The following is a 20,779-nucleotide window of genomic DNA, read 5'->3' as shown; positions in this document are numbered from 1 at the left end:
ACTTCTGGTCTCCTGGACTTGAATCAGAATGTGTTGTACTGACCGGACCCAAAATGTTTATTTTCAAATAGCTCCATGAAATAAATGGTTTCCCTATTTGCGTATTGCCTTCTAGACACTGTAGTTCAAGCCTCAATTCTCTCGTGTGCCAAAATCCTGACAGGACTACATCTTCTATAATGCAATGAAGATTTGCCTCTGTCAGAGATGCATGCAGTCATCATCTTTCAAACACAAAAAACCAGACAGCTCCCCAAGTTTATCCCACTGTAACCCCAATCTAAAGGCAACTCCCAAACATCCCCCGCTTCTTCCACTTCTAGGGTGCAGAGAGAACACAGAGCTAAGATAGCATTACACAATCTCTTTCTCCTTTCTTGCTTGACACAAACCCTCTCTCTCTCTCATGCACAGGGTGCGCTTGCCTACTGGTGCGACAACACATGCTTTATTTTCAACTGTTTTGATTGGTTATCACCTAAACTACAGAAGTGGGAACACTGCAGCATCTTTAGCAACATGCAGACTTGTAACATTAGATATCCTACTGTTTTGTGACAATAACGCAACTATTTACAACCATGTAAAAAAAATCCCTAACATATTTTTCTGGCAAATCCATTAAAAAACCAGACCAGCCAGTCAAATACCAGCCAGATGGTAACCATAGTGGTGCATCACAGTACATGTAGTGTTGGAAGTAAGCATATCCATCTGCTCACTGACTAGACCCAACCAAATTTGCAGTCTATTCAGGTCAGTTTCACAGATGTAGGATTTTAAAGTTGTGAAGTTCATTCTGTCAGCTTTTCCGATCTGAAATTTCATGACCCTCAAAAGGTTACTTCTATGCTGTTTATGATGGAGTTACCTTCAGAGCAGCTGGAGATGCAGTTGCTGGCCAGGAGCCCCAGCTCTGAAGGCACAGTCACCACCACAACAGCACAGGAGTGTGGCTACCATGGTATGATATTGCCAGTTACTTCTGAAGGCAGTGCCCCACCAGCAGCAGCACAGAACTGGCTGCCTGACCTCCAGCCACTGCTCTCTGGCCACCCAGCTCTGAAGGCAGCATATAAGTAAGGATGGCAATAACACAGCTCACCTAAATTCTTGCTATCTCTACCCTGCAACTCCCTTTTGGGTCAGAACCCCCAGTTTGAGAAATACTGGTTTCCCCTGCAATATCTTTATAGCTCAAGGTAATAGCACACAAGAGACCAGATTTCATGGCCTGTGAATGTTTTTTGTGACCATGAACTTGATACCACCCTACTTATAAAGCAACATTTACCAATGGGAAAATATTGAAATGACTATAAATGCAGAGTTTGAAGTTTTTTTTAAACACACTGGAGTAAAGCCTCTCAATTTTGGACATGTTAATTTTTTTTCATTTAGATAGAAAAATGTTGCAATAAATTTCCAGAACTTGTTCTTTTAAGAAAGAAAAATGTTGTCCTATATGGGACAAAAATGTTAATACCAGAATTTCCTACAGGAAGCATGTTCAAGTATTAGTCATCTTTGGACAGATGACAAAAGCATGCTCAAGACTCAAGAGCAAGACAAATCTGACGCAGTGTGCAAGAGGAATGACAGACCTCTGCTAGAGACTGCATTGCTGTTAGTCTGGTGTACTCCTGTTCCAGCATATCCAGCTTTTCCAATTTAGACTGAACATGAGATTGACCTAGGAGTCGGTCTCTCTCTAACGTGACCTACAAAGAGAAAAGCAAAAAAACCTGGTAGAAATGCACCACACACCAAAGCCCCCACAAACATCCAAACCTTAAGTATGAGAACATGCAGACACAGCATATTGTGTGAGGAAGCCAGATTAAATCTCAGCAATTATTTGAACAATGTAAACATCTAAGAAGAGGAATGAATTCTTTATAAAGTGCATGTGGCGGCATGGCATTCCCTTGGTTAATTAGTTTCCCCCAGATCACTGTTTCTCACCCAGGGCTCATGGGAGATATGAGGGAGTGGCAGGTTTGCAGACAGGGCCAAGCATTGCTCTAGATCAGCGTTTCCCAGATTAATTTGTCCACGGAGCACTTTTGGGCTTGGAATATATTGACAGAACACATTCATGCTGGTCCAGGGCAGGGGGAGGTTTTATACCGAAAAATTGATGCACATAATGCTCAAAAGGTGATTTAAAAGAGATTTTTTAGATATTTTATCTTACAAAGAACAAATGAGAGAAAAAGCATCTGAATGACCAACTAATGTCCTTCTGAAAGGAGGACAGTTAGCACCCTAAAAGTAAAAAAAAATTAAAAATTAAGCACAAACACCAAACAAATATAACAGAAGAAAGTTGGTTAGTGTCATTCTTTTGTAGAAAAGCAGAAAGATAATATTGTTCAAAAAAGTACTGTCCTCCCTTAGAGCTTAAAAGCATTTTTATTAAAAAAAAGAAACACAAAAGCCAAATTAGGTGTGGAAAAACATATTTTGTGGTTTTATAAACTTGTTATTTTTATAGAAATCTACTGGAAAATAAAAATAAGTAACATTTGATAGTTTTTATATTTAAATGGGAAGAGTATTTTTGTATCTCTGTTTTGGCACAAGTCACCTAACTATACTATTATGATGGTGTTATAAATATCTACAACCTCATAATTAACAGTCTAATAGTATTTTGATACACAATTTCTTATTTAATATTTTAGAAAGAAAAATATTGCTAGCATTGAAAGTTTTTCATGGAACACCTGTTCACATGTGGAACAACAGCGTTGCATGGAACAGAGTTTGGGAAACATTGCTCCGTTCCCATCTGTTATGAGCGAGAATTAACATATTCAAGATGCATTGGTTCAGCATTGTACAATGGGAACACATCTACTGACCTCAGTAAGAGCAAGTCTTAAGTGTTGAACTAAAACTGGCAGATATGAGCTGAGAAGGCTATTCTTTAAAGACCAGTTAAAGCAGCATAAAGAGACACATTTCAAGGTGCCAGGATTAAAATTACTCCTCGTCATGACTTCATTCATTAACTTCTCTAATACAACCAGCAGATGAACATGAATAGCTGAACATACCTGTTTTTCCAAGACATTTGTCTTTTCATTTTCTGCATGCTTTATCATATTCTTCATGTATTCCAGCTGCTTCTCTAGAAGTCTGCAACGAGATTCAGCTGCTGCAAGCTGAGAAGCCATTTCTAAGATGTTAGAGAAAGTGGCAATGTGAAATCAGTCATTCATTTCCTCTAGCATTGCCAATATGCTAGGTGCTGCTCCAAAACAAAGTAGCAGTCTCTGCTGCTCCAAACAGCTCAGTTTAAAAATCCTTCCACACCAATCATTCACCTGAACAGCCAGGAGTTTCAGCAAAGACTGTGACCCCAATGGCCTCTTCCAGTTCCTCTCTGGATGAGACAGTGGCAGGTACCTCCTTTTTGGGTCCCCAATCCATGGAGTTCTGGGTACTCTAGGACCTCCTTAATTGGGTGGCTACCAGCCTCAACCTTTCCGTGGAGGTCACCGAATCAGATGCCCCCACAGTAGTCATCCTCATATCAGAGGATCCTTTGCATATGGCCCTCCCATTTAACAAGGCCACTTTGTCGTCCCCCGCCCCCGCACCACTTGGCAAACTCCGGCGTCCATCCCTCCCACTGCTTGGGGTGGAAGCTCCAACCCTGCAATCCAAGGATGCTAAGCTCCTGGACCTATTTGGGAGAAAGGTGTATTCAATGGGGAGCATGGTGCACAGGGTGGCTAATCAGCTGGCTATCCTGAGCCATTACAACTATGACTATTGGGCCTCTCTCCTTAAATTTTAGGACTCACTCCCCAAGGACTTGCAGGAGTGTTATGCCATCCTGCGAGAAGGTAAAAGTGTCCTACACCTGTCTTCAGGCTTCTTTAGACATAGCTATTGCTATTGCTTCAGGCACTGCCATGCATCCAGTGGCCTAGTTACAGGTATCTGGTCTCCCACTAGAAGTCCAACAAACTATCCAAGACCTCACTTTCAATGGCACGTGGCTGTTCGTGGAACAGACCAGGTCCTGCCTGCATAACCTCAAGGACTCCAGGAATAGCATGTCATCCTTGGGCATGCACTCACCAGCTACACAGCAAAAGACATTTTAAGCCACAGCCCTAACCAAGGCCCTTCTGACCTCGTGAGCACCCAGACTTCTACAACCACAAGTCCTGCTACTCCCACCATAAGCCCTTCCGTCTGCAGCATGGGGTCAACCGGAGCCAGTCCAAGCCCGGCTCTGAGGCTAAGCATTCCTGTTAATGGCACACTCGAGATCAGAGTACAAATGCTAATGGATCTTTCCCTCCCGTTCCTCAACAGGCTCTGCCCATTCCTCTCAGACTGGCTGGCTGTCTTGAGGACCCACTGGTCCAAAATAACGGTCACGTGGGGCTAATGCCATCCCTTTTTGTTCTTCTCCGCCTTCCTGCCTCTCCCCACCACACCCCAGCCCATCCTCTTCAGGAAACCCTCTCACAAGCAGTTCCTCCTCTAAGAGGTACAATTGCTCTTAGCACTGGGGATAGCAGAAGAGGCTCCTCCTCAGTACAAGGAGCTGAGTGTTTTATTTCCTAGTCCAAAGGCAAGGGGATAGGGGGCGGCTGTGGCCTATCCTGGACCCCAAGGAAGTCAATAAGTTCATTGTTTCCCCAAGTTCCATATGGTTTTCCTAGATATCATCGTTCCTTCCCTGGAGCTGGGGACTGGTAACCCCTCTCAGTGTAAAGGTTGTACATTTATATATTGCAATCCAGCCTTCCTATCGGTGCTATCTCCACATTACTATAGGCCACCTGCAACTTTAGTTTACAGCCCTTCGTTTGGGCTCTCCATGGCCCCGAGGGTGTTCACCAAATGCATGGTGGTGGTGGTGGTGGTGGTGGCAGCCTCTCTCTCCCACAGTGGCTTTCAAGTCTCCCTGTATACAGGTAACTGATTCCTGGGGAGCTGTTCGTTCCTCCAGGTGGAGGGGCAAGTGGCTTTCAGAGAAACTCTGGACAGGCTGGAACTCTTGCTCAATCAGGCAGAGTCCTCATGGATCCTGACTATGCAGAGAGTTCATTGGAGTGGTTCTCGCTGCTCTCTGGGTGAGGGCAATTCTTCCTCACCATTGCTTGCATGCTCTCACCCAGCTTCTACACTCCCTGTCTGAATTTCCAGTCATCATGGACAGGATGTGCCTCTGCGGGCTGGGCCACATGGCAGCATGCACATATGTGGTCCTGTTTGCCAGGCTGCACCTAAGTCCCTTCCAGGCATGGTACATCTGTGTACTGCCCCAGCTGGGATGGCATGGACATAGTCATCATGTTGCCACAACATGTTTCCAGTGCCCTCCATTGGTGCCTAAATCCCCAGAACATGATGGTCCACATTCCCTTCCCCACACACAGCAATCTACTAGATCTCTGGTTATAGATGTGTCCACCTTGGGCTGGGGAGCCCATCTGGGGCATCCTGTCAGTCAGGCAACGTGGTCAGCAGAGGAATTCTATCCCACATTGAGAGCACCCAGTGCTTCTGTCCATTTGGCTTCCCCTGCTTCTGAACCTCATCACATAGGACCATCGTCACCTCTGTCCCCTTTGACCTTTGCTCCCTTCACGTCCTGGCAGGTCCTGCTCAGCAGCTGCAAGCCATCTACATGGCACTCACACTTAGCTAAGTGAACGTGCTTCTCCTGTTGGTGTCATCAGCACCACTTCTTACCTGGGTCTACCTCTGCCTTGCAGGTGCTGGACTACCTTGTTTCCCTGAAGTTGCAGGATCTTGCCTCTTTCCTCAAGGCTCAACTGGTGGCCATCTTGTCTTCCATGCAGGAGGGGTGGGTGCTCTGTTTTTGCACACCTTGTGGTAGGGTGCTCTCTCAAGAGCATCCACCACCTCCACCCGCTGGCCCAGCCACCAGTTCTAATGCTCCAGGTGCTTATGCCACCCCACTCCTCGAACCTTTGGCCACATGCTTCCTCCTTTACCTCTCCTGGAAAGTGGCCTTCCTGGGGGCCATCACCTCTGCTACAAGGGTGTCTGAGCTCTGACCCCTCATGTCGGAGCTCCCACACATGGTATTCCATAAGGACAAGGTCCAACTCTGCCCTCACCCACCTTTCCTCCTGAAAGTGGTCTCTGGCCTTCATACTAGCCAGGACATTTTCCTTCCTCTTTTCTACCCTAAAGCTCACAGCTCCCCATGACAGCAGCAACTACACTCTCTAGATATAAAGGCAGGTGCTTGCCTTCTATATTGAACACCCTAAGCCCTTCCACAAGATCTTGCAGCTCTTGTGGCTGTTGCTAATCATATGTAAGAGCTTCCAGTTTCATTGCAGCACATTGTTTTCTTGGTCATATCATACACACAAACATTCTATGACCTCGCTAAGGCTACCCCGCTGTCTTTTACAGCAACTCTATGGGAGCTCAGGCCTCTTCAACAGCCTTCTTGGCTCATGTTCCTCTCCAGGGGATCTGCTGAGCTGCAACATTGTCTTTTGTACACACCTTTGTGTCTCACTATTGCTATTGTGTAGCAATCCAGACAGGACACAGCCTTCAGGGCCATTGTCCTTAAGTCAGCCATGCATTGACTCTGACCCCTCCCTCCTGAGTTGGGCTTGTGAATTGCCTAAATATGGGCAAACACTCAAAGGAGGAAAAAAAAAGGGTGGGGGGGGGAGAGATACTCACTGTTGCAACTGTCGTTCTTCGAGATGAGTTGTTTATATCTCTTCAGAACCCACCCTCCTTCTCCCCCCCCCCCGCCCCCGCCAGAGTAGTCAGCAAGAAGGAACTAAGATACATTTGGTTCAGCAGGGTCACATACAGCGCTTCACATCGGCACCAATCCAGGAGGCTTCACAGTTGACCCGACAGGTAACAGCTAGGGTTAAACTTTCTGACAATCGTGCATGCAGCATGCACACATCTAACATGACTAGATATGAGCAACATGTCTCGAAGAACAGTTTCAATGGTGAGTAACCTTTTCTTTTCTAGCCAGAAAGAAATCTCTCTCTCTTGCAAGATCTAAGCCTCCTTCACACGGAAAAGGGATAAAAATTAAGAAACAATACAAGAGCTGGTGGAAGTGAGGGGGTACAGCAAAGTGATATGGGAATGAGATTGTAAAAAACAGTTCCACTCAGGGCTCTACCAGAGACTAAAGTCTTCAGGAAGCTTTTGTGCAAACTAATCTGTCACTCCCTCCTCTGCAGCATGGCAGAAAAAGTAAGCAGTGATTTTAAAAATAAAGGAAAAACAACCCAACAACAAGTATATTCAAAACAACTATAATTCAGTGATGCAACTAGCAGATCTATTCCAACTCTGAGGAAATCAGTCTGGTCACTTCACCTGAAAAATCCTGCTGCTAATTGCTCAAAAGGCTATGAATTCTCATTCATAATGTACAGTCTCTACAACTAGTCAAGTAATCAGAAGCACACAAATCCTGCTCAATGACAAATAAGACAGAAGAACTGTTGCTTAATATCACAGACCACTAGCTTTATTTGGGTGCACCTGGAATTATTCCATTTATTTTCCAGGGAGTGCTTCACCCCTTCACCCCCAATTGCATCAGGGCTCACTCCAATCCTGCTGAACATTGTACAAGGCTACACTCAAAACAAAATGAAAACATTCTGAAGCATTTCTCACTCTGCATTGTAACTTCCATCGTTGGCAGTCTTTGCACATCTCTAATAGTGCATTAAAAGGTCTGCAACTTTTCCCAGCATAGTCAAGATCTAATCTAAGGGGATGTCTACATAGGGTGTAAATTTAAAGTTCAATAGCTATTCTAGAGTAACTCCTTATATGGACACATTCTAGAATCAGTGTCAACATAGGGAGCTATTCCAGGTAATTCATTTAGCAATAGCTGTTTCAGTCAGTTTCCTTGTATGGAAAATCTTTAAAGCGTGGTCTACACTAGAAAAGTAAGTCAGTGGGAGTGTGAAAAATCTGCATTCCTGAGCAACACAGTTAAGATTACTTAAATCCCCGAGCAGACAGCACTAGGGAAATGGAAGAATTCATCCATCTACGTAGCTACCACTTCTAGGGGAAGTGGGTACCTATGTGGGAAAACCCCTCCCGTCAGGGTACGTAGGACATGCCTATGAAGTTGTAGTGTTGCAGCAGTGCTTCCATTGCATTTTAAGTGCAGACAAGGCCTAAAGTTTCTATTGGCACAAAACAGTGAATTCTTGGTAGAACGTTCCCACATAATATATTAAAGCGAATCAGCCAACTTAGGTACAGGTGGTATTGTTATCACACTATGAAAACGCAAAGACTTCACGTGACCAAACCTTGGTTTTGCTTGGACATTGCAGTCTTGGAGAGCTCCCTCTGCTGTATTTGCTCATTTAGTACTTTCTTATAGTCAGACGTTTCTTTACTCAAGTGTTCCACATTTTCCTCTGCCTGAATCCGTTCCAGCTCTAGCTTGCGAATCTTCTCCTGAAGATTCTTCAGAGCAGAAAATATTGCTGTGATTGAACAAAATGCAATTAGATATCTTTGGTACATGCCCCTAGGAGATGGTGTCTCAGATTGGCACTTGTTAACACATTTAAAAAGAAACCACTGAATACTTGTGGCAACCACTCCATCCTCCCACACCCCTGCCACATGCTATGGCTATGCAACAACTCTTGTCTTGCGAGTCTGGTCGACAGAGGGGAAATTCCTTCACCCCACCCCCACCACCCCAGTCCTAACCGATTTTAAAATTGTTTCAGCTGAAGAGAGTTTTAAATTGCCTGAGACACTAGGGAAACCAGACTGTTGGTATGAACCGAGATATTTCAGTCAATCAGTTTTAAAGCCAATTAGAGGTTTGGGGCAACTTCCACAAGCACCCCCGCCCCTACAGCTGAGCCCTTTTGCCCGCAAGCTGATTTTGTACCTGAACAAAATTACAAGAGTCACTAGCTATTTTTGCTGAGCCATGTTGGTCCCCCCTCCCTCCTTCAGCTCCAACTGCCCTTAACACAAACTGGACAAGCAGAGCTAGCACTCAGCCACAATAGTTACATGCCTTTAAAACATGATCAGTAACAGGCTTGCCCACTGCATCTCAAACTCTGTCAGGCAGGCAGAAGAAGGCTGGCACTAAAGCAGTAATAAGGTGCTAAACAGAATATACACACAATTACCTACTACCATTTCTGTTTGGCTACAGATTTAACCAGAGTATCAGTTTACTCTGTGAATCCTCACAAAAAGCTGGGAGGCTTACAGGACCTCTTCTCCAGTGTTGTTCTACTGTCTTCCTAAACTGCCCTTCTTTGGGCCACTTTGGTATCTCTCTGTATCTGTACCATTTCTGATTTGCCTCCTTTTTCCCCCCCCTTTTGTCCCTTGCATTTGTAACTCCTGTCCCATTTCACTTATACTTTTTTCTTAGCTCAAATGCCTCTTTAACAACCAATAATTCTACACGATCTTTAGATGTTAACTACTACAAAAAAGAAATCACATCGTTTTCAGATTAACTCATATGCTAATCATCTGAGGTATTGGGAATCTCCACTGTATTGTGTGATCAAGGCTCCAATTCTGCAAAAGGTATCCACATCTTTTCTCCCATTAAAGGAGCACATATTTATACAGAAACCACCTGAGATTACTTCTGTTGAATTTATGTTAATTTGATACCTCCATATTAAAACCCACACTGAAAGAAAACAAAAAAAGTGTGTTTATTGAAAAGATTAATGCATGCAAGGGTAAGTACTGACATTTTGTTATAAGATCACAAAAAGGAAAGAACAAATACTGCAGTATAGGGGGCAAATTCTGAGGCAAAGATGTCAAACATGGAGTTGCAGTATGGTAGAAGGATCAAAACCTGCGACCCTTAATGTGGCTAGTTCATAATATAAAAAAGAACATTATTAAGTGCATGGGTGTATATTTTTATCTATTACTGCTATAGAAACCATAGCATTTGAAAGTAGAGTAAAACCTCAATTTTACAGACCCTGATTTAGCAGACTTTGGGAACAATGGACATCCACCAGCCCACCATTGTTCCCGCCCCACAAACAGAAGCATGTTAAGGGATTTACTGCTGCTGCAGATGAGGGGCGGCTCTGGCAGATGGGGAGCAGCCATGTGCTCCTCCCATCAGGGGTGAGGCGCGTAGGTGGGCAGACCGCACTTGCGCACGCACCCCATCGCTGGTGGGAGGAGTGCATGGCAGCTCCAGTGCCTCCTCCAGGCCATACGTGGCGGCTCTGGTGAGTTGCCATTGGATGGGGTTGGGAGAGTCTTTCGGGGGTGGGTGTGCAGTAAACCCTCACATTTAATGGGTATTAGGGAATAAACAAACACACCTCCACCCATTAAGCCATTAAATCAAGGGTTCACTGTATGGATACAAACAGCCAGTGGAAAGTAGCTAAATACTCAGATGAGCTCCTAGGCAGGTAGACAGGATTTCAAACAATATGGCTCCATTCCCATGACAACAGGATTTCTGTTTGTTTTAAATTATTGTACAGATCACACTTACCGCGTGGTTTTTGAATTAAGAACACTCTCACAGCTGTGCCAAATTACTAGAGTATTTTCCATGTCAATGTTTTGGAGTTAACGGATCTTTGGCATTGGAGAATGAAAACCAGAAAGGATTACTATGAGATGCATACTGTGGCTTCTGTTTACCACTACACAATGTATGACAACCAAGAACAAATACAACTTCAATATTAGCAGGGGCGCTCTTCCTGCACCACCAAATAGTCCTCTTTCAGCCACAGTTAATTGTGCATCAACAGCACTATCAGAACAGAGAACAGTTTATGTGACAGAGTGCATGCTATGTTGAAGAGGTACTCTTAGGATTTTGGGAGGAGGAATAGCTCAGTGGCTTGCACATTGGCCTACTAAACCCAGGGTTGTAAACTCAATCTTGAGGAGGCCATTTAGGGGGTCTACAACAAATAGATCTGAAAAAGAAAGAATCAGGGAGGGTGCTTGGCCCTGCCAAAAGGACAGGGGACTGGACTTGATGACCCCGAGGTCCCTTCCAGTTCTATGAGATGTGTATCTCCATATATACGATGTTTACGATATGGGCCATTAAAGACAGCCTTCCCCCAGACAGACTACATTACAACAGCCACTCCAAACACATATGCCCTTTATAATCTAGAGGAGAGGTCAGCAACCCCTAACACAGGTGTCAAGAGTGGCCACATGAGCCAATTTTAATCAGCACATGAGGCAGGAGCTCAGCCTTGCCCCTCTTCCCCCATGCACCTAGGAGGTTGTTTAAAGCCACGCTGCCTGTGGATTAACAGAAGAGCAGCTAGTGCTACCAACCACCACCACCTAAACGGTATTTGTAAGTGGGGCTACTCGTGACTTCAAAAACTATCAATGGCACTCAGGCCGTATCAGAGGTCAAAAGGTCAAATTTCAGCACTCCACCTCAGAAAGGTTGCTGAACCCTGATCTGGAGCCGGAATCCCATGGTTGAGGTTCAGATTAATCCTTCCCTTTCCTCCAGTCTTCCCCCCAGGATGCTCAAGTGCTCCATAAATCCACCCTCCACACAACTCTGCTCTCATTTTATATCCTGATCCCTCATGTACAGTGTTTTTCTGGGTCCTCTAAATGGTCCCTTGGCAATTCTACCCCTTCTACCTTTTGTACACTGCTCCATCCCCCACACTGAGCACCTCCCCTCTCCTTCAAACTCACTTCTGAGCTTAAATTAAAGCCTCAGTCACTGCGGAAATTGGGGAGGAAGGAACATGTCATGCTACTTCAGAAGGTCATTAGCCAGCTCCCCATCCATCTATGGAATCACACACCTCATTCTCAGTGCAGCTTGACTGGTCAAGATCAGACTTTTAAGCACAGAGGTAGAGCGCTCTTGGCTATGGAACTCCAGCTATGGTGTGAATATTGATCTGAGCTGAACTAAATAGCATTTAGAGCCAAATAAAAGGACCTCTTTGATTAGACCTTTCCCCAGGAGCAGGAATACCCTCGGACAGATCCATAATGGAACTGTTAGGAGGGAAGGAACTAAGGGAAGAGGAACAACCTGAAACAGAGATTAGAAAGGCAGGGGAGACAATGAGATTACAGCCCTCTGTGGGCATATTCTATACCTAAAACCCATGGCAAAAGATGCTGTAGAAATTTGTAAGCTTGCCAGGCTTTATCTGGCTGGAAATATTACCTCTGCTGTTACTTTCCGGATATGGAATTACTGGTTTCTCAGGGGAGCGCTGCAAATCAGAATTAATGAAGGGCTTGTACTTTGGATAATCTACAAATGACACTGTAGAGAGTCCATCTGTGACTGATGCTGACTTGCAACTTCCTCGTAGCGCATCCTGAAAAATGAAACAATTTTTACTCACAACCCTCATTTTCCAGTCACTAATTGCAACAAGCAGGGAGAATCAGATATACATGGTACTTATTATGTCATCAGGCTCTGCTACACATGTATGGGGAGAGGCTAACAGGTGTCCTTGGAAGAGCCTGGGAAGGGAGCTGGTAAATTACTCCAGCTATAGCACACATTTGTCCTCCCCAGCTCCTCCTAATTACTGATGGAGTACTCAGATGCCTGTTGATTTTCATAAGCATGGCAAGAGGTTAATAATATAATTCACATTGCAGAGGCCACATTTCCTACCCCACAATCTCAAGCTTCACTCTTCCTGTTAAAAACAACAAGAAGTCCTCTGGCACCTTATAGACTAACAGATGTTTTGGCACATAAGCTTTTGTGGACAAAGACCCACTTCGTCAGTTGCATCTACGAGACTGACATGGCTACCCCTCTGATACTATAAAAATAGTATCTTATGTAAATGGAAAAAAGTTATTTTGTTCTTCTCCCTTGTGGTCAACATCCAGGCTTAAATTGTTCCTTAAAAGAACACCACTTTGTTTGATAAGGAGGAGAGCCCTCTAGGAGTTGTGCAGGTAATCTTGTAATCCTTCAGGAAGGCAAACTGTATAAATACCTCTACTGTATAAGAGAAGACAAACTATATAAATACCTCTACAATGGCCTATGCTAGGCTCATAGCTTGTGCTCTGTTTTTGTGTAAATGTCTTTAAAAATGTAGTTTTCTTTCTTTTATGAGACAAAAATAGTTGTATTTATAACTGGTGTACCCTGCAGTAAATATTACCACCACAGAATTTAAAATTAACAGAAGCGTGACTTGTCCGAATATCAGATAAATTTAGTGCTTTGGCTCCTATAATTTTCCACTGAATGTTTATTTTACAAATGATGTAACAAATGGGAAGGGAAAAAAAAAAAAGCCACTTGCCAGTCCTGGTATTTCAGTTTTGCAAATGCCAAACCCTTGTTGGTTTTCTGATGTTTGTTCAGAGAAGAGGAGGTAGAGGGTAGCAGAAAAGATTAAATATAGGAACTTGACAGCTTTCTCTGTGTCACAGCATCAGACATGCACCAAGGGTGAAAATTCCATTCAAAGAGCAGAAAATCAGAACAGAAAGATTTAAAGAAGTCCACAAGTGAATGAACAGATAATACTCCAGTGCCACACAGAATCCCATCCCACTTTAAAAACAAAGTGTTTCAACATGGATAATAAAGGGTGTAGAGCAAAGACTTATTTAGTACCTTGATTCCAGCTGAATATTTAAAAAAAAAATTTTTTTTAAACTACAAAAGTGTTACTATTTAAATAATCCTTAAGGCTTGAGAGCAACATCTCACTGAGGTGAACAGGTGGACCAGTTGAAGTTTACGGATAACTGGGTGATGCTAGGAACAATTTTGAAAAGCTTCCCCATACAGCCAATACAGGTTCAGAACCATCCGTGTGAGCAATATTGGGCTCCCTCGCATAAACTGCAACCATTGCGCTAAGCACTGATTACATGGAGTATAATTTTCAGACCACATATCAAGACTTCTCCTTTCGACCAGTTAGGTAAGTGTTTAACTATTTTATGCAGATCAGTAATTTGGACACAGATTCTGCAAAAACAGACATCGTCTACACTATAAAGGATTCACTGGTCTAGCTATACCAGCAAACCATACTAGTGCAACCACAGATTCGATTCCCAACTGAAACAAGATACATTGGCAAAAAGTTACTAGAATAGATCAGACTGTATACACAGCCTTGACTTTATACACTTGACTTACAAAATCAAAGGTATGTAAAGCTGAGGGATGTGTAAGGCCTGGTCTACATTAGAAACTTTGGCTGATACAGTAATGTTATCCAAGGGTGTGATTTTCCTCTACCCCATAGGAACAATGCTTTGCTTAGGATTACAAATTAGTGGCTTCACATAAGGTTAAAACTGGCTGTGGGCTGGGCAAATAGAATCAAATAATGAAACAAATATGAAGCATACAGAAACATGCCTTTGACCAACATTTACAGCAGCAAGACTGATCTCAGACCAAAGACAATAGCCAATTTTTATTTGCCACTGGGAAGGTGCTCAGCAATCCACCCAAAAGCAGCGGCTTACTCTAAAATACAAATCAGAATTCCATTCACTATACTGCCCTAGCACTGCAGCATTCAAACTTCTATCACTTTACTCCCCCAAATGAAGGGAAGAATCTGGGTGCCTACAGGCAGCCAGAATATATTTAAAATGTTTTCAGGATTCAGAAAAACATGTCTGCATGAAAAGCCTATGGACATATAATTAACTGCAGTTTTCTTTATTTGCTGAAGTGACAGCCACCAATATGCATAATTTTTCTTTGCAAACAGTCTGTTTAGACACTTTGAGACTAAAGTCCACAAAACAAAATAAATATTTGCACCCTTCACTTATTTGTGTTTCCCTTGAGAACAATCTGTCTACAAGTCGTGCTCATTCAGAATATCTGTTTGAATATTGCAATGGAGAGTTAATACAGCCATCCACTTCGGATCAATGTTGACAACACCCAGCTTGAGGTATTCACCACTGTATAGTTCAGATAAACATTTCTTGCCACAGCCTAACTAACATCATGCTGTCAAGCACATTTTACTTATGAATGTGACCAAGGAACAGTTTCATATGCTACTCCACAGACAGGACTGAACTGTTCCAGATGTTCTATAATTTACTGAAAAATAAGGAGCTTCACAAAGACTTGTATATTTGAATTTTAAAAGGTTCAAGAACAGCTTATACAGCAGAACTAAGACATTACCCCAATAAATCGCAGCATGGCCAACCTCACCAAATCAAACACCATGACAACTTCTGGCCCCCTACCCCACACAAAGCACCATGAGATTGAAAAATATTTTTATGAAAAGAATTAAACCAATTTTTGTTTCTGATTTTGGAACTTTTATGAGAAGAACCCTCTGTGCATGTAACATTTCAGGAAAAGCAGCCTGAAATGTACAAAAGTGACCATGAAAACCCTAATCCAATTGAACTAATGGATCATATTCATCCACCACCTCTTCTGCTCCCTTTTCTGGTTATTGCCCTCCTGGGCAACTAAGGCTCATCTGCATGTCTGCAAAGATCTTCCAGAGTTCAATTTTGCACGTATGGTAAAGATGTGTAAAGTTGATCAACCCCTGTATTCCTTGCTATGGAGAGTAAGGGAGGTTGACAGGAGAAATAAGTCAGTTTCTACTATAGCAATTTCTGTAACTAGAATTGCAAATCTGAAATCGACTTTCGGGTCTAGTAGAGACCTGCTCTAAGTTTCACCAACAAAATTCTGGGTGTGGACAGCATTATGTCAACAGGAGATCATCACTCACTGGGAGTGGTTTAAATATATCGGTATTAGAACATAAAGCAGCTACACAGGGGATCCTACAAGGGTGCAAAAGGAGACAGTGGTCTAGAACACTCAAAGCATACATAATACACTCTTAGACTTAACAGGAGAAAAAGAACCCATCTAGTGCGGCACCCTTGGGATGTGATTGGTGCCAAATGAAAGAATTTGCGATACTATGGGAGGTCAGTATTGTCTAGCAGCATTACCAACACTTTCACTGCTTATTGGGCTCTTAGCAGACATTCATGGGTAAATTACAGCTAAAGAACTGCACACACTACTGAGAGCCAAGACTGGTAGCTGTAAACAAACTACATGGGACCACAGGAAACTTGGCCACAACTCACGATACGTGGACATTCAGGTAATTAAAATCATGCCAGCTTACCTATGTTGCCAGACGAGAGTGTACCTCACTAGGGAGGTTCAACACAAATAAGCAAGGGAAAGTCTGCTTATAATCTAAACCTTTTTTAGATTAGATCTGCACAGGATGTACAAAAGTTAGAAGAGTTTATAAAGAAAGGAGAACATACAAGACAGGCAAAGAGGGTCCTTTCAGATAGTAAGCATATTAAGCTGTCATAAAAGCAGCAAGAGAAGAAAGGTGCTGGAAAAAGAGAAAGGAGGGAAGTGGAGTCAGAGATGATTCATGACATTTTGAATTTGGATCCCGGCATGAATGTGAAAAGTTGGTGGAGTCTGATGTTGCAGATGACAACAGCCTAGATATCAACACAAACAACATCAAACTATCCTAGACAGACCACTGCCTCATTAAACCAATGGTTCAGGCAATGAAAAAGACCAGCCATCCTGATTTGACCATAAAGTCTCATGAACACCAAAGCCTGCTAAATGGCAGCAGAATCCCAAGTCATGGGACCAGGAGTCAAGGACATGGGCATAACCACCGTTCTGCACTGGCCTCTGCCATTGACATGCTCTTACAAATGGATCCTTGCTCCCCTTATGTGAACCACCTTAATTTTCTGACACCTTGTGTCAGACTAAGAGAGACAGCAACACAAGCACCGATGCAGAAGACAAAGGCAGGCTCAGATAGGAAGAACAACAAATTCCTCAAAGACCATATGAGGCTGTATTACAGGACAACCTGGCCTTCCTCCACTGAGTCTGCCAAATCCCTCCCCAGGGAGCTTTCCAGGTCAGTAGATCACTTCATGGCTCCTGAATGTTTACAACCCACCCTGGAGCAGAGTACCAAGCCCTGCATAGAACTATCATTCTAGGCTGCTGAAAACATTATGCATATTTGAGTAACTGTCTCAAACAGCACAGATCCACTCTCGCTGCATCTACCAATCAACAGCCCGTTTGCATTTCCAACAGTTCAGTACATTCACTCAAGAAGTTCTTGACATCATAAAGCCATGGTGTCCAACAAGTTTTGAAGCACAGCAAACTGGCCACATTATTCTGAAAATATATTTATTGTTCAAGCCAATTAGCCATGCTCAACAGGCCAAATAGCTGCAGGTGGCTAGTAGTTAGCATGTTGGACACCACAGCCATAAAGTAATCCTGATGCAAGACCTGTAAATCCAACTCATGACCTTCCAGGGTAGTGGAAGAGACGAATGAACAACTGGTGCCACTCCAATCAAAATTTGCTAACACCTCATGCAGAGACTAAATCTTCATGCACACATGTCCTAATAACAATGAAGAAATCCACCCTCAATACTTCAGCCTTAACCATCTATTGTCCAATGTGCAACCTGAGCAGGCTCATAGGAGAAGTCGGCCAAAGATTACCTAGCAAGTTCATGCAACTGAAGCCAACATTCTGCTCCCAGTATAATCAGGATACAGAAGCTAATCTGCCTTAATGTGGTACTGAAAGATTATCTCTTCCTGTCAGACACAGGACAAACATCTGTTCTCGTCCTCCTGGCCTACTCTGTAACATTTGATACTGACCATGAGACGCTCCTGTTTCACCTGAGAACAGTGGCAGGAATCCAGGGTAACACGATTTAAAAATAAAATATTAAAAGATTATCAACCTTCCTGAAGAGACATATGGAAAGAATAATTATGGGAACCTGCACCTCTACCACTAGAGCCCCTCATCTTGTAGGATTCCACAAAGGCTGGAGGGAGAATTGATCTATGTGCTGTCCTAACACGACTTGAACTCAAGGTGGTATACTACTCAGCCTATCCTTCCCACTCAACTACTACTAAACATGGGTCATGGATTAGCTCACAGATAAACAGCTGGCTGATGCTCAACCCAGGCAAAGCAGAGGTAATACTGAAAGACAGAGGAAAGTATTTAGAAAGAGTTTTCAGAAACGGTTCAATCCTTTGACTGAAGGTTCATCAACAACTGGTCAGTTCAGTCCAGAGTTTGTTCTATCTTGGATTCCTTGCTGATGCTGAGCTCACAGGCAACAGCTTTAAGTGATGCTGTTTGCCATCTCTGGCAAACATCCAAAACTCCATCCCACCCTGGCAGATGAAGATCTGGCCTCAGTTATTCATGCCTTTGTCATCTCTCACCTGGAGATGAGCAATGCAGTTATGAAACCTTGGCACTTCCAAGACTCCAATACAAAATGCTGCAGTGTGTCTCTCAGCCAACATAGGCTACTGTGAACACATCACAGCTCAGCACCAGTGTAGTAACCTTAAATAGATAGGTATATTTTAACAGAACCTTTGCATTACCATGTATCTTTTACTAGGAGCTTTATACCACCTTGTATCTAACGCCATGCTCTTCTGTGTTAGCCTGCAAACCTTGTGTTGTCTGTGTGAGAGATGCATCTGACAGTGTGAATGTGGATGCTTAGAAAGTTACCCTCTGGAGCCAGTCAGTCTGGACAACAAAGACTTGATGGCTGAAGAACAATGAGAACTGGAGTCTACAACAGTGACCCACCCAGAGAGGAAAATTAAATCCCATCTGAAGGTGATGAGTCCCACAGAGACCTGGGGGAGTGGATCAAACTCATCTGCCATTGACTCATAGTGCCTGGGGCAGTGGGATAGAACCAGGACTATGGACTAAAAGCTATAAAAGATGTGTGCACCACTACAGGGTTGGGTTCTTCTTCTCATTTTGTCAACATCGGAGCATTGATCTGAATCAACAGAACCTGGCTCCACCCTCACAGCTAATCCATCTGGCTAATGGATTAGAGTGACCAACCTTTGGCAGCTATAAGGAATCACAAGATGGTGTGTGCATGAGTGTGTATGCCTTTAAGTGAATTATGTATATTATATGCATATAATATAATAGTACTGTGTTCTCAACAAATGCAGCATTCTTGCTTTAACCCTCTAAAAAGATCCTGTGTACTTCTTATAAGCATAATACCATCATTAGGCACCACAGCTTCTACACCAGGTTCCCACTGAATTTCCAGTCAAGTTTAAACTCTTGTCCCTTAATTTCCAAGTGTTCCATGGCTTGGGCCCAAGATACTTCAGAGATCATTTAAAGCTCTAGGATGAAGACTGTGATTGACAATTTTGCTCCTCTGGCACAGATGGTCAACAATAAAGTAAAGACGTGAATGTGGCCACTGCAGGGGCCATGTCTGAAGATGTTCAAAGAAAACAAAATGGCTCATGAACTGATGGGCTGCATGCCAATGTTTGTCAACTCTTGCTCTGTTGGAAAGTGCTCAGTATGGTATAAAAACCTGTAAAGAACAAAATTATCCTACAATCCCCTTATTAGCCACAGCTGTAAATAGGCCTGCATCCAAGTCAGTCGAAGCACCTATTCACAGTGAAAGAGCAGTGACTAAATATGCTCCTATTTTTCAGGAAGGAGTGAAATGAGCACATGCATGAACCTGTCTCACAAAGATCCCAGGAGTGACTTCCTGCCTCCCTCCCTCAGCATGGATCCTCAGGGGTATCCCCCTATTTCACCTGCTGCAGCATGGATTCTCCGGAGGAATCCCCACTCCCCTTCACCCGCTCCAGCAGGGATCCCTGGGCTATCCCTGGTTGATATACTCCATGCATCTGGCAAAGTGGGTTTTTGCTCATGAAAGCTTATGCCCAAATAAGTCTGTTAGTCTTTAAGGGGCCACAGTACTCCTTGGTTTTATGAGCACATAGTGCTTATAATACAGTGCATAACTAATTTAGTTTAGAATGCATCAAAAGGTAGTTTATTCCTAAATCCACTTAGCTGTACTGCTATGAATGAGCAACTAGTAGTGACTTCAACTGAGCTCCCAAGAGAAAAAGGCATTAGTGCTGAGGAGTCCTGCTGAGTTGATGAATGCCTGGCCTATGCTACACAGTTAAATCGATGCAAGGCAATCTTGCTGATTTCACTGTCTTGCTGGGCTGGTTTACCACTACCTTCCTCTATGATGTGTAGCATCGAGGTTGACATGGTTAGACTGATGCAGCATCTCAGTGGACACTATTACTAATCCACGGGAGCCATCCCACCATGCCCACACTCAGCTCTGCCTTGATATGAGCACTCATGGTGGGAACGTGCACTGCCAACACAAGGAGTGCATCAAACACATGCACAAGCAGTGTAATAAAGCAGCAGCTTTCTGCTGCTGTAACTTAGGTCAATATAATTTTGTAGCACAGACATTCTGAGGATGAACTTCCCTAAATCCAGACAATTGCTATTCCGAAATAGAAAGAGCTGGCATTGTCACATCTCCCTACACAAATACTGAGAATTTTAACCAAGTACAGTAAAATTCCTTTAATCCGGCACTGGACAGGTATCAGATTATCACATTTTCTGGACTAGTAGATGTCACCATAACCCCCACACTCTAGTTCAAACCTCCCTGTCACGTCTCCCCACTCCTGCACATCGCCAGCTTTTTCTCTACCCCACACTCCTGCAGCTTCTTCACCTGCCCCGTGCTCCTGCAGCTTCTTCATCGCCCCTCTATGCCCCCCTGCTCCAACCCCTGTGCTCTGCAGCTTGACTCCACCCCTCAGTCTGCTTGCAGCCCT

The 20,779-nt window shown here is 43.5% G+C and overlaps 1 protein-coding gene across 2 annotated transcripts in view; it reads right to left on the bottom strand.

Moving 5' to 3' along the window:
• Nucleotides 1-20,779, bottom strand: part of CEP57 (centrosomal protein 57) — a 35,917-nt gene that overhangs the window by 11,052 nt on the left and 4,086 nt on the right. For both annotated transcript variants that reach the window (XM_074984395.1, XM_074984396.1), the window contains exons 2-5: nucleotides 12,221-12,377; nucleotides 8,331-8,510; nucleotides 3,063-3,184; nucleotides 1,605-1,721 (exon numbers count right to left, since the gene is read on the bottom strand). In XM_074984395.1, coding sequence (XP_074840496.1) covers nucleotides 1,605-1,721; nucleotides 3,063-3,184; nucleotides 8,331-8,510; nucleotides 12,221-12,377 — 576 coding nt within the window. The remainder of the gene's footprint in view (nucleotides 1-1,604; nucleotides 1,722-3,062; nucleotides 3,185-8,330; nucleotides 8,511-12,220; nucleotides 12,378-20,779) is intronic.

This window comes from Carettochelys insculpta, chromosome 1 (assembly GCF_033958435.1).
Source record: "Carettochelys insculpta isolate YL-2023 chromosome 1, ASM3395843v1, whole genome shotgun sequence".
In the NCBI taxonomy this organism is placed as follows: Eukaryota; Metazoa; Chordata; order Testudines; family Carettochelyidae; genus Carettochelys; species Carettochelys insculpta.
This window is presented reverse-complemented; position numbering and strand designations above follow the sequence as displayed.